General features: G+C 42.6%; 1 protein-coding gene across 5 annotated transcripts in view; it reads left to right on the top strand.

The window, feature by feature from the left end:
* Positions 1 to 13655, top strand: part of LOC136623851 (beta-galactoside alpha-2,6-sialyltransferase 1-like) — an 80572-nt gene that overhangs the window by 54204 nt on the left and 12713 nt on the right. For all 5 annotated transcript variants that reach the window (XM_066598217.1, XM_066598213.1, XM_066598215.1 and 2 more), the window contains one exon: positions 1807 to 1981. In XM_066598217.1, coding sequence (XP_066454314.1) covers positions 1807 to 1981 — 175 coding nt within the window. The remainder of the gene's footprint in view (positions 1 to 1806; positions 1982 to 13655) is intronic.

Here is a 13655-nt window from a genome sequence, read left to right as displayed (position 1 = left end):
CAGAGAGAGCTGCCGACTGGCGTAGAGGAATTCCTCGGTTTGATCCCTGACACAGTGATTGCTTTATTATTTCATAGTTTATATAGGGAGTGTACAGGAAAATGGAGAAACAGTCTTTATTGAAAGCTTTTAACTCAACACTGGACTTTCTCCATTTTTCCTGTGCATCAGTTGCAGTTTCTAGCCAGTCTGTGCGTGGGAGCGACTGCAGAGGAGCTGGTTTCTGGTTTGCATTTCTATTGTAGGGGATGTGTTATATTGCAGGTTTGCTCTGGTAGGTAGGCCAAAACCAGCTCTTCAATACCCTTTTTCATGGAAAATATAAAGGAAGAACTTCTACTTCTTTTTCCTGCTGTACCCACTTCTGGCTTTGGCTTGAAAAACTACATGAAAAACTTAAAAAAAATAAAATAAAAGCTTTTAAAGTGTTTTTAATTAGAACACATTTTTAATCCAACACAGTGAATGCCGTCTGAAGAAAACATCCACCATGCCAAGACGACGCCTTTTTGGTCACCCCTGACTTAAAAAAACAATCAAATAAGAAGCAAAATTCTGATCATTATTATCTGCTTGGCATAAATGGTTAATCATACACCTGACCATAGTTCTACAAAATCCCTGACTTTGTGCAAGTGAACGTAGAAGATTTGTTTTTTAGCATATTTTCCACATATGTCTACAAATTTTGCACAATACTGTATATCGCTGGATAGCGAGGAGAAAAAAACTAAAATGAAAAAAAAAATCTGCAACATGAAGTTGTTAATTATAAATAAGATTGTCAAATAATAATAATAATTAAAAAAAAATTCTACCCATGGAGACCCTTAGGCGTCATGTCCACGGGGAAAATCAGATCCGCTGCGGATTTGTAACGCGGATTTGGGCCGTGCCTTTTATTTTTCATGCGGGAGATCAATTGAGCTATGTGCTCTATGAGCTCCCGCACTCGTGATCCCCACTAAAATGGAGCATGTCCATTTTTTTTCCATGCTCCAGAAATTTTTTAATTCACTTTTAAATACCATCCGCGGGTATTTATCTACCCGCGGGTGGTCAATGCATTCCTATGGGGCGTGGATCCACATGCAGGAAAAACGCTCCGGATTTTAATTCTTAATTTGCCCGTGGACATGAGGCCTATAGTACAACTTCTCTTGGTCGTTTGCTCTATCAAACTGTTATACCTTTTATTTCAGTACATTGATATCTTATTTAGTTAATAAACAAAAGTCACCCTAAAGGACCTTTCACACAAGATGGAATTACACCGAAGGACGCAACTGAATCCTCAGCTGCAGAATTCCACACCAAAATCTGCGGATCTAACAACAGATTTTTATGTGGAATTGCAGGCAGGTTTTAATCCATGTTCAATTCTGCATCAAAGTCTACAGGTAGCCTACAGATATTGGTGTGGAATTTACTCCGGCCTGTGATGCGTTGTGAAACTTGTTCCGTCCACTGTGAAAGGCCCCTCAAAAGATTAATGATTGGCTAAGGAAGTTCCATGTTGCTAACTGTTCACTTTTATAAACAGCTATGATATTGAAGGTAGTTTCACTCTGGTGATAAAATTGCGTGATTTTAGTGCGATGCGAGAGTGAGTAAAAACGCAGAATTATAAAACCAATGATTTTCAATGGTTTCCTTCACTTTTGCGATGTTCTCACTTATATGATGTTGCATGAAAAAAAAATCACGACAATTCTCCCATGTTTCCCTATGGAGTATGCTTATTGAGCTTTTTATCTGCTGTGTATACTATTTATTTCACATCATGTCATATAATTTTCTCCTCAGTGGTATAAAAAGCCAGAATTTAATTTTTTCGAACCATATAGGAAATACAGAATGGCAAACCTTGAGCAGCCATTTTATATCATGAAACCACAAACACTTTGGCAGCTGTGGGACATAATACAAGAAAACTCACCAGAATTAATCCATCCGAATCCTGTATCATCGGGGTCACTTGGTGAGTATATCAATAGTCTATTGCACAGATTTTCTGAACTCATTGCATCCTTCAGGCTTTCACTCATGATTATGTAAAAAATGACAGCAAAATAGAGTTTTGGCATGCATCAGCAGTCCTATCTGGGAGAATTAATAGCTTCATACTCATGGTACCCACAGATCCTGCATGGTGGCACATTGAGGATATATGGCTCCATACTAGAGAGCTCTAAATAAGACCAGTTGTGTGGCCCTGGGCAAAATTAAAAGTTGGGCCCTAAATGCTGAAATATTATACCAACAACAGTTACATTCAATCTTTTCATAGAGTGATATGTAAAGAGGCGCATTGCTTATCTCTCACACTTCCAAGGACTTTGCTAGAGTCTAAAAAGATCAAGGACACAAGCTTGCAGGCTTAAATGGGTATTCCGGTTGGAAGAAGATGCCCCATACCCATTGGATAAGGGATAACTTGCTGATCAGAGGGGATCTGACTTCTGGCACCCCCATCAATTCCAAGAATAGGGGTCCGTCCGGTCAGTACCCAGATGAATAGAGCAGAGGTTGCATGGGCGCACCGCCACTCCATTCACTTAAATGACAGCACTGGAGATTGCTGAGTGCTTGAGCTTGGCAGTCTCTGGTGCGGTCATTGAAATGAATGAAAAACTAGAACAATATGATAAGGGAAAGGCCAGGCAAAAATATAAAGCTAATGAATACAATTGAGAACCTTGTTATTGGAAATGAAAAGAAAGAACAAAGAGAAAAAAAGTCAGAAGGAAAGTAGAGGAGCAAGAGACACCGATCACAAACTGAAATGTTTCTACACAAATGCCCAGAGCATGGGAAACAAACAAGGGGAATTGGAGCTCCTAACACAAAAAGAGAAATATGATATCATAGGCATCACGGAAACTTGGTGGGATGATACACATGATTGGAATACAAGGCTTGAAAGATGCAAGCTTTTTATAAGAAACAGTCTTAATAAAAAGGGGGGAGGTGTATCATTGAATGTTGGGAAAGCATACATCTTCACAGAGATTCAAGCTTCCTAAAATGGTAGTTCTGTCGAAAATGTTTGGGTAAGAATACAAGGAGAGAACAAAAAAAGGACACCATTGTAGGCCTTTATTATAAGCTGCCTGGGCAAGCAGAAGATATGAATGAACTTTTTCTACATGACATAGACAAGTTCTCAAAAAAGTAAGACATAGTGATCATGGGAAATTTTACCTTTCCAGACATTTGTTGGGAATCTCTCTCAGGCAAAAGTAATGGGTCCAACAAATTCGTATCCGCTCTTGCTGACAAATATATCTTCTAAAGGTAGAAGAGAAAACAAGGGGATCTTGGACCTAATTCTGACCAACAAGGAGGAAATAGTTGAGGAAGTATGGGTAGCTGGGACCTTAGTTGATAGCGATCATGCTATCATTCAATTTTTTGATAACAAGGGAAAGAAGACCAGAGAAGACTCATACTTCAAGATTGGATTTCAAAAAGGCAGATTGTAATGGACTCAGAAAGTGGGTAGTAAGGATCCAATACCTAGATGTTCTTAAGGACAGAAATGTCCAAGAAGGTTGGGAAATATTGCAAAATGAGATTCTCAAAGCACAATCGTTAACAATCCCTAAAAGAAAATTGAGTGTGAAAAATTTAAAGAGACAAGGATGAACACAGGGCTTAAATACAGAAGAAAAAATGTTTATCAAATAGAAAGAGGGAAACTATATAAGGAAAAATATTATGCAGTCTGTAGAAATTGTAGGGCAAATGGCAAGAACTACAAGTAGAAAGAAACCAATGTGGCTCGACAAGACTGTAAGGTGGACAATAAGCGAAAAAAAGAAAGCGTTTATTCTACTAAAACAAGAAGCCAGCAAAGAAGCGCTAAAATCATACAGGAAAAAAACATAATATGTAAAGAATGATCAAAATTGCTAAGGGGGAGGCAGAAAGACTGATCACCAAAGAGAGCAAAAACATCCCTAAACTATTCTTCAATTATATTAACAGTAAAAGGATTTGCACTGAAAGCACTGGCCCTTTAACAATTAATGCAGGAGAAATCATAGAAGATGGGAGGAAGGCAAACCTACTAAATAGTTTCTTTTTAAGTGTATTCACGAACGGAAAGGAAATGTCACATGAGATGCAGGGGAATAAAATGAACCCCTCGCAAAATATTATATACCTAACACAGGAGGAAGTGCAGAGCCGGTTAAAGAGCATTAAAATCGATAAGTCACCAGGCCCAGATGGAATATACCCAAGGGTTCTAAGGGAACTAAGTGATGTAATAGCTAGGCCGCTATTACTAATATTTATGGACACTATCAAGACCGGGGTCGTACCACTGGATTGGCACATTGCCAATATAGTTCCAATATATAAAAAAGGGTCCAAAAGAGAGCCTGGTAACTACAGGCTGGTAAGTCTCACTTCAATAACTGGAAAAATATTCTAGGGGTTTCTGAGAGACGCTATCGAAGAATACCTCCAGGAGAACAACGGAATAACTCCTCATCAGCATGGGTTTATGAGGGGTCGATCATGTCAAACCAATCTGATCAGCTTCTACGATGAAGTAAGCTCTAGGCTGGACCTGGGAGAGTCTATTGATCTTGTATATCTGGACTTCTCTAAAGCATTTGACACAGTGCTGCATAATAGGTTGATATACAAAATGAGGCAGCTCGGACTGGGTTAAAACGTGTGTATCTGGGTAAACAACTGTCTCAGAGATAGAAAGCAGAGGGTGGTAATAAATGGTTCATAGTCTGACTGGACCACCGTCGCTAGTGGGGTGCCACAGGGCTCAGTATTAATTCCTTCTGTTAAATATATTTATCAACGACCTGATAGAGGGACTGCACAATAAAATATCAATATTTGTAGATGACAGAAAATTATACAAGATAATTAATGCAATGGAGGACAATGTATGGCTACAAATGGACCTAGATAAGCTAGGGGGTTGGGCAGAAAAATGGCAAATGAAGTTCAATGTTGATAAATGTAAGGTTATGCTCATGGGCAGGAGAAACGGATGTCACCAATATACACTGAATGGGGTACTGCTAGGGAAAAGTGAGATGGAAAAAGACCTAGGGGTACTAGTGGGTTGTAGATTTAACTTGAGTAACCAATGCCAGTCAGCTGCTGCAAAAGCAAATAAAGTCTTTGGATGCATTAATACAGGTATAGGGGCGAGGGATGAGAACATTATTCTTCCACTATATAAGGCACTTGTCAGGCCTCACATGGAATACTGCGCACAGTTCTGGACACCGCTGCTCTGGAAAGATGTAGCAGTGCTTGAGGGGGTTCAAAGAAGGGCAACTAAATTAAAACATAGAAGGAAGGGACTGGAATACCCAGAAAGGCTATCCAAATTGGGTTATTTACCCTGGAATAAAGACGGCTAAGGGCCGATCAAATAACTATGTATAAATACATTAGGGAACAATACAAGGATCTGCCATGATCTGTTTATACCCAGGACTGCGTTGGTAACAAGAGGGCATCAGCTACGTCTAAAAGAAAGTAGGTTTCATCACCAACACAGAAGGGGGTCTTTACTGTAAGAGCAGTGATACTGTGGAACTCTCTGCCTGAGGACGTGGTGATGGCAAAATCCAAGAAGAACTTTAAGAGGGAACTAGACGTCTTTTTAAAGCGGAAAGATATTACAGGATATAAACATTAGGTGACCAGCAGGTTGTTGATCCGGGTCTTACAGACAGGTAAGAACTATCAGAGGTTGATCCAGGGATTACTCTGACTGCCATTATGGAGTCGGGAAGGAATTTTCCCCATGAAATGGCTAATTGGCTTCTGTCTCTTGGGGTTTTTGCCTTCGTCTGAATCAACAAGGAGGTTGAAACAGGCTAAACTAGATAGACATTGTCTTCATTCAGCCTAACATACTATGTTATCCAATGGGAAGCACTAAAATGCAGTATCTCAGGTATCCTTATATCCCATGGTACCTGCTTGAAGCACAAAAACTCCAATAAATTGTGGTCCTTGCTCCATAAGCTAGTGACTGTTGAAACTTCTAATAAACATTCCTTTTCCTCTGTCGTGCAATTGGAAATCTCTAACACTCACTAGGAAAAACTAAGCTGTCTGGACTGTAAATTATCCTGCCTTAGGGCTCAGTTACATGGACGTTTTATCGCACGATTTTTTGAGCGCATAACTGATGCGTTCAAAAAATCGCGTGACCGAAGCTGGCATCATGGCGGAAAAAACACTGCTAGCAGTGTTTATCCACACTAAGGGGCTCGATCACACTGACATTTTGACGCTCAAAAAGAGTGCTGCCCGCTATCTTCTGCCACAGCTGTCACAGAGCAGCGCAATGTTCTCCCATTGAATTCAATGGAGCCGGCAAAACAGCCGGGTCAAATGAATTCATGAATGAGTACTGCCTCTGATTGGCTGAGCGCAGAGACCAATCAGAGGCAGCTCTTAGCTGTCATTCAATAGCTGAGAGCTGCCTCTGATTGGTCAAAGTGCTCAGCCAATCAGAGGCAGCCCATTCAGCAGGTGGACGCGGCTGAGCCCTGGCAGCTGCAGAGGTGAGTATACATTTTTTTTTTTTACACATTTTTAGGATGGTTTTCAGGGAAGGGCTTATATTTTAAGCCCTTCCTGGAAAATGACTACAGCCCTGGCCAGCAGCCCATTGCTTTCAATCCTAATCTGCCCAGCAACGTCTGTCTCCTGATTGGTTACTGTCACTCAGATAGTTGATTGGTAAAGGGGATTCAAGCTCGGGAGAGGAAAGCAGTGCAAGTCGGGATATGGGGAGGAGTTACACAGTTTTTCAGTCAGAGCAAGTTTGAGTGGGAAGTCAGTCAGAACAGTTTGAGAGGGAGTCAAAGGGAGAGTGAGAAGAGAAGTTGCATTTAGTCAGGGAGTGGTTCCGTCAGAGAAAGTCAGTCAGTGAGAGTCTGAGGAGAATAGGTTGGTATCCTACTACAAAAACAGTTACCATCCCCTATTACACAGAAAGAAAAAAACAGGGAAAACACAGCCTCACCCCAGCCTCCATTACAGACATAGACCTCATGGTAATCTATTGAGCACAACCCACAGATAACTGGGACCGGTTCACAAATAATCCTAAACAGAGAGAGAGAGAGTGGGTTGAAGATAACTCTGTTAACTGTTCTTGGAAAATACTAAATTAAGCGTATTGTCCTGTGTAAAAAAAAAACAAGAACACCAGTATGTGCTTTGCCTCGAACATTTGCTCTTAAAAGAGACTGTTAGTAAACTGGATACCTTCAGTTTGCAGCAGAAAGACTGTGGACTCACCTCAGCTATTTTTGCCTGCAGAATCAGCCCCAGTAGCTACTATCACCACTAGCTTTGCGCAGCTAACCATGCCTTATTGCCTAGGAGCACCATGGCTACCTAAATACAGTGGCGAGCGCCATACTCTTAGAGAATTCAGGGGGAAGATGGGAGCAGTGTTCCGCTTGTATGCACTAGCAACAGAGCAGAAGATAGAAATTCTCATGGGTCAGTTAGAAGATCCCGATGCCAGGGAGGTCAAAACATGGCCACATGAACACAAAAAGTCCGTAGAAGATATTTTGTACAGGCTTCAGACTATCTTTGATAAGCAACAGATGACCAAGCTAACACACACCTGTGCCACGCTGTGCCAGAAAGTTAGCAAGCTAGAGAGCCCACGCTCCATGTCGCAGCCATTATTACCCAAGCGCCGGTTACCACTGGATTGCATCGGCCGGCTGGAAGCTACCCATGCTTCTCACGGTTATTCTGTGAACACTGCCACCAAAGTGGGCATGAAATAAATAGTTGCTACCGTTTAAATGGGCATTCCTTGGGCAGAACGACCGTACCCCGGGAGAACAGAATAAAGGTCCACACATAGCGAAGGGCATTTCTAAGTATGTAGGACCCCATCCAGAAGTGATATTATATGTGGACGTTATGCCCCTGCCTGCACTCATTGATACAGGTTTACAAGTCACCACTATCAGCCAGAGTGACTTTGGGAAATATTGGTCCCCTGACGTTCTCAGCTGTCCACCCAAACAGTTAATCAATGTTGTGGCAAGCAATGGTCTACCCGTATCTATAGTGGGGTACTGGGAACCGACCATTATAGCTAGGAACGTGGAGCTACACCAGCAAGGAATACTGGTAGTAGATGTGCATGATAAAAATGAACCAATCACCACACTGGGCTTGAGCATCCTTAAAAACTGCATTGCAGAGATGTTGGAACCACTGCAGAGTAATATGCCTGCAGCACCCCAGGCCCAGCGAGCTGTTCTGAAAATCACTATTAAAGCCCTATCAGCTCAGCAGCGGCTTGCTAATCCGCAGGGCCATGTGGGAAGAGCCTGTGTGAAAAAACGTCCGACCAGTTATAGTCCTGCCAGAGTCTGAGTTTGTCTTTTGGTGCCAGACACATCCAGGCTTACATGGCCATGCTTATTTGTCTATAGTAGAGCCCATCCCAATAGACGGTCACTGGCTGCCTGGAGCCTGGCTACTGTGACCAATGGGAAGGTGCTAGTCCGCCTCATTAACATTGGGAATATCCCTGCACAGCTTAATAAGTATACTGCTGTGGCACAAGTGTCCCTACTGGAACCTACTGATGTGTTTAAGAGTGAGACTGACAGTGTGTTGCAGGAGTCACAGTCAGGTTCCCCTTGGTCTCCCCCTCTGGCACTCTGAGCTACAGATTGGAGATGCCCAGACATTTGTGAAGCAGGTGCAGGGTATTAAAATGTGGGTCTAGAGAAGAAAGATGCCTTCAGCCAACATAACCTTGATTTTGGCCAGGTCAAGGACCTCTGCCACTCCATTCCCACTAATGGTCATGCACCAGTTAAAGAGAGGTATTGACCTATCCCACCTTCATCAACAAGTCAAAAATATAATTCAAAAGATGAAAGATAATCATGTTATCTGGGAGAGCCATAGACCCTAGGCGGCTCCCATGGTGCTTGTAAAGGAAAAGAATGGAGGCATACGCGTTTGTGTAGACTACAGAAAACTTAATAGTGATACCCACAAGGATGCCCATCCTCTCCCTCGCATGGAGGAGTCTCTAACAGCTTTAAGGTTTGCAGCATATTTTTCCAGTCTGGATCTGACCAGTGGATATTGGCAAGTGCCCATGAGTGAGGCGGATAGAGAAAAGACTGCCTTCACTACTTCTATGGAGCTGTTCGAATTCAATTGCATGCCCTTTGGCCTCTGCAACGCCCCAGGCACTTTTCAAAGGCTCATGGAAAGGTGTTTAGGACATAAAAACTTTGAGTCTGTTCTATTATATCTGGATGATGTAATCATCTACTCCAAGAATTATGAAGAACATGTCAAACACCTCCAGGAGGTATTTCAAACCCTTATCGACCATAGCCTAAAAGTAAAACCCTCTAAATACCATTTACGCAAACCAAAGTGCGCTATCTAGGGCACATTGTTAGTGCCGAGGGAGTAAACCCAGATCTAGAAAAAGTGAGCGCTGTGGGAAATTGTCCTGCCTCTAAGACCTTAAAAGACGTCAGGAGATTTCTGGGGTTCGTTGAGTACTGCAGGCGTTTCATTTCTAAATTTGTGCAGATAGCAGCCCCATTGCAAGAAGTGTTGTGCAGTCACCCGAAAGAGCCCTTTAAGAGACCCATTGCCATTAACTGGGAAGAAAAGCAAGGGCAGGCCTTCCGGACCTTAAAGGAGAAACTGAACACATCCCCTATCCCAGCCTATTCTGATTATATGCTCCTATTTAACCTCTACACTGATGGTAGCTTTGAGGGCCCAGGCACGGTGCTTAGCCAGGTGCAAGAGGGCAAGGACAGAGTAGTTGCTTACGCTAGCCGCTCATTGAAAGGTGTTGAGAGAAACAACCAGAATTATAGCTCTTTTAAGTTCACCTCCTTGCATTAGTCTGGGCAGTAACTAAAAAGTTTAAAGATTACTTTGCTGCAGCTACCTTCACTGCCTAAACTGATAACAACCCAGTCACCCAGTTGAACTCTGGCATACCAGCGGCACTGGAACAAAGATGGTTGTCCCACTTAGCCAACTTCACGTTTCAAATCAAATATTGTGCTGGAAAAAGTAATACCAATGCTGATGCTCTCTCTAGGCTACCTACTGAGCTAGACAATGCCCCTGAAGAGGACATTTGGGAGGACATTGAGATGCCATATTTTACATTACACCAAGCCCACCAAAACTGCCAAACCAGTTCCCCTAATCACCTAGCAGATCCCAAGGATGCTTTAAAAAAAATGGTACTGGTTACAGTAAGACAGTACGACTTTTGGAGACCTTCAAGAACATCTACTCTCAGGCACTATCCCAAAAAGCATATTGCGCAAAACCATGGATCCCGAGCTCTAATGGTTATGGAGACAAAGAAAGAGACTGTTCTTAAAGAAAAATGTGATTTACAGAAGTTCTATTGACCCCGCATCAGGACATCGCCTGCATCAAATAGTCATTCCCTGCTGGAATACCAATCAAGTCTTGCTTTCCTATCACGACCAATCTGGACATTTCAAAGTCTACAAGACAGCGGCTGTCATTTGCCAATGATTTTATTGATTCGGCATGAGAAACAATATCGAAAAATGGTGCCAAGAGTGCACAGTCTGTGAAACTAAAAGAAGAGTCCAACATGACCAAAGAGCCACATTGCATCCTATCGTCACAGCCAAACCCCTGGAGATTCTCGCCATTGATCACCTCAAAATTGAGCCCAGTAAGTCCAAACACAGTTATGTACTCACTTTATTTGACCACTCTACGAAATTCACAGTTGCCGTCCCCGTCAAACACCTCACTGCCAAAACCACTGCGTGGAAGCATTTTATCCTTAGCTATGGCTGCCCAGACCAAATTCTATCTGACAGAGGACCAGTGTTTGAGTCACAGCTCTTCCAGGAGTTGTATGACACCTATGACTGCAAGAAACTTCGCACCACAGCATATCATCGATAAGGCAATGTGAGAAGGCCATCATCTCCTACAGTTTCACCCCCTTCATCAAATTCTTCAAGTTCATCAAACTCCACACCAGCGTCTCCCACAGTATCACCAACTCCCAGACGAAGAAGATTACCAGCATTGCCCACAGACCTCAGGAGATCCACCAGGTCCACACGTGGACAACCACCATCCAGATTCCTGGATTAAACTTTGTACATATCAATGACATTTTGTTTTTATCAATCTAATAGATTCAGAAATTCCTGTATGTAATTATTGCAACATTTGCCGCAACTAAGCTCCATTGCCCTGAGAGACTACTCAGTGTCCTACATGTTTAACAGTTTTGCAATGATTAACATATGTGCCTCAAGAGACTACTTGAAGTTTGCTACCAGTTTTGTTGTTGTTTTTGTTGCACACATTTTTTCTACCCTCTTTCCAGAGACGCTTGTATTAGTGCACCGCACTACCTCCCTGTGGACTTATTATGCTTCTCATGGACTCTCGCACATTTTAGCGGCTGTTAGGCTGTCAACAGGTTTGCACGAATCAAGCTGTTGTTTTTCCTGCATGTTTTTTTTCCAGGATATGCATGCTAAACTTTGAGAGGACTCTAAAGTAATGTCATGTTGTGATTTCTGCCTTACTGCAAACTCCCTTTCTTACAGGTTGTCTACTATACAGTACATTTCTCTTATGTCCTTTATTGCATCAAATGTTTATGCATTTTCTTTGTGTCTTTGGGGAGAAGAGCTATGTAAGTGCCCCATGGCAAGCTGGGAGCTAGGATTCCATTCTAATCCAACCAAACCACTCAAACTCTCAAAATACCTATGTACTGTCACACATGCCTGGTAGACACAACTTTCCATCCTTCGCAAATACAGTATAGTCGATAGCAGTTGTGTTTTTAAGTAAGGGGGAGCTGTAGTGTCCCAGCGGGCACTACAAAACACACACAGCACACTGTCCTGCTTTACCTGCCTCTATGCCATCCTTGGATACAGAAGGTGCCGTCTGTGGCAAAGACCTGTGTCTCCCCCTTCTGCTCTAAGCAATGAGCTCATCCTTGATGTTAGCTGGTTCCTAATTGGCTGACAGTCAGCAGCTTTATTAGTCCCTATGCAGGAGGAGGAGTTTAGAAAGTGTGGGAAGGAAAGAGAGAGGTGATAAATAGAAGATGAGAGAACAGTTAGTCAGTCGTTGTCAGAGTCAGAAAGGAGGAGGACGTTGGACAGTGAGAGCAAGCAGTGCAACACATTTTGCTCCAAGGTCGAACGGAGTTAACACCCGTTCCCTTGGTATCCCACAGCAGAGGAAGAGAAGCATCTCTTCAAGATCCACTTCTACAAAAATAGTGAATCCTAACTTTCCGGTGAAGTCAAAGCCGTGATCAGTCTTCTAGCTACTTATCCTTCTGCTTCAGTTATTCTTCAGTTTATCTAAACCATTTCTTCAGTCAAGTCTTATAGTGGGTAAATTGTCTAGTTCTTCTATCCACAGTAAATAAAATAGAGAGAGCGTTGAAGTTCAAGTGTCATCATTACAACTGTACTTTGCCTGCTTGCTGCACCTGTGTTTGTGTTCAACTGTATTTTCATCAAGTACTGTAGTCCACCGTATTCATTGCAAAAAACTCCAGTTAGTAAATCTGCTCACTCTTCATTATTAAATTACTGGACTCATCTCCATTATTTCTGCGGCATATCATTCAGTGAGTCTAATTAGAGTGTGGCGTCACTGTGACGAGGACTAGGCGGACGGCCATACGCACAGTAAGTGTACTGGGGTATTACACTCATACCCATACCTAAACTGTGCTGCATACAACTGCAAAACGAATTTACATACATGATCTAGCGCCTTGGCATAAGCTTTCCAAACATGAATTATTTCCTGGTCTACAAGAAAAAGTGTCTGTAGCCCCTTAGGCCGTGTTCATGTTTTTTGTTCTATTTTTCAACTACAATTAAAAACAGACCAGAAAACTGCATTTGGTATTCAAAAACCATATATGTTTTTAAGAAACTGCATACACTATTAAAAAACGCATGCGGATTTAAAGGGGTTGTCCCGCGAAACAAAGTTGGGGTATACACTTCTGTATGGCCATATTAATGCACTTTGTAATGTACATTGTGCATTAATTATGAGCCATACAGAAGTTATTCACTTACCTGTTCCGTTGCTGGCGTCCCCGTCTCCATGGTGCCGTCTACTCTTCAGCGTCTAATCGCCCGATTAGACGCGCTTGCGCAGTCCGGTCTTCTCCTTTGCTGAATGGGGCCGCTCGTGCCGGAGAGCGACTCCTCGTAGCTCCGCCCCGTCACGTGTGCCGATTCCAGCCAATCAGGAGGCTGGAATCGGCAATGGACCGCACAGAAGACCTGCGGTCCACCGAGGGTGAAGATCCCGGCGGCCATCTTCACAAGGTAAGTATGAAGACGCCGGACCGCGGGGATTCGGGTAAGTACTATCTGTTTGTTTTTTTTTATCCCTGCATCGGGTTTGTCTCGCGTCGAACGGGGGGGCTATTGAAAAAAAAAAAAAAACCCGTTTCGGCGCGAGACAAACCAGATAACAGATACAGCAGATAACCAGGTTATACCAACATGGTCAGTATCACTATAAACAGAAAGATGTATAACTTATACCAGCTGTACATATATAATTATATAAGGAGA

The sequence above is a fragment of the Eleutherodactylus coqui genome, chromosome 1, assembly GCF_035609145.1.
Source record: "Eleutherodactylus coqui strain aEleCoq1 chromosome 1, aEleCoq1.hap1, whole genome shotgun sequence".
Lineage (NCBI taxonomy): Eukaryota > Metazoa > Chordata > Amphibia > Anura > Eleutherodactylidae > Eleutherodactylus > Eleutherodactylus coqui.
Note: the sequence above shows the minus strand (reverse complement) of the source record. Positions and strands in the feature narration are given on the sequence as shown.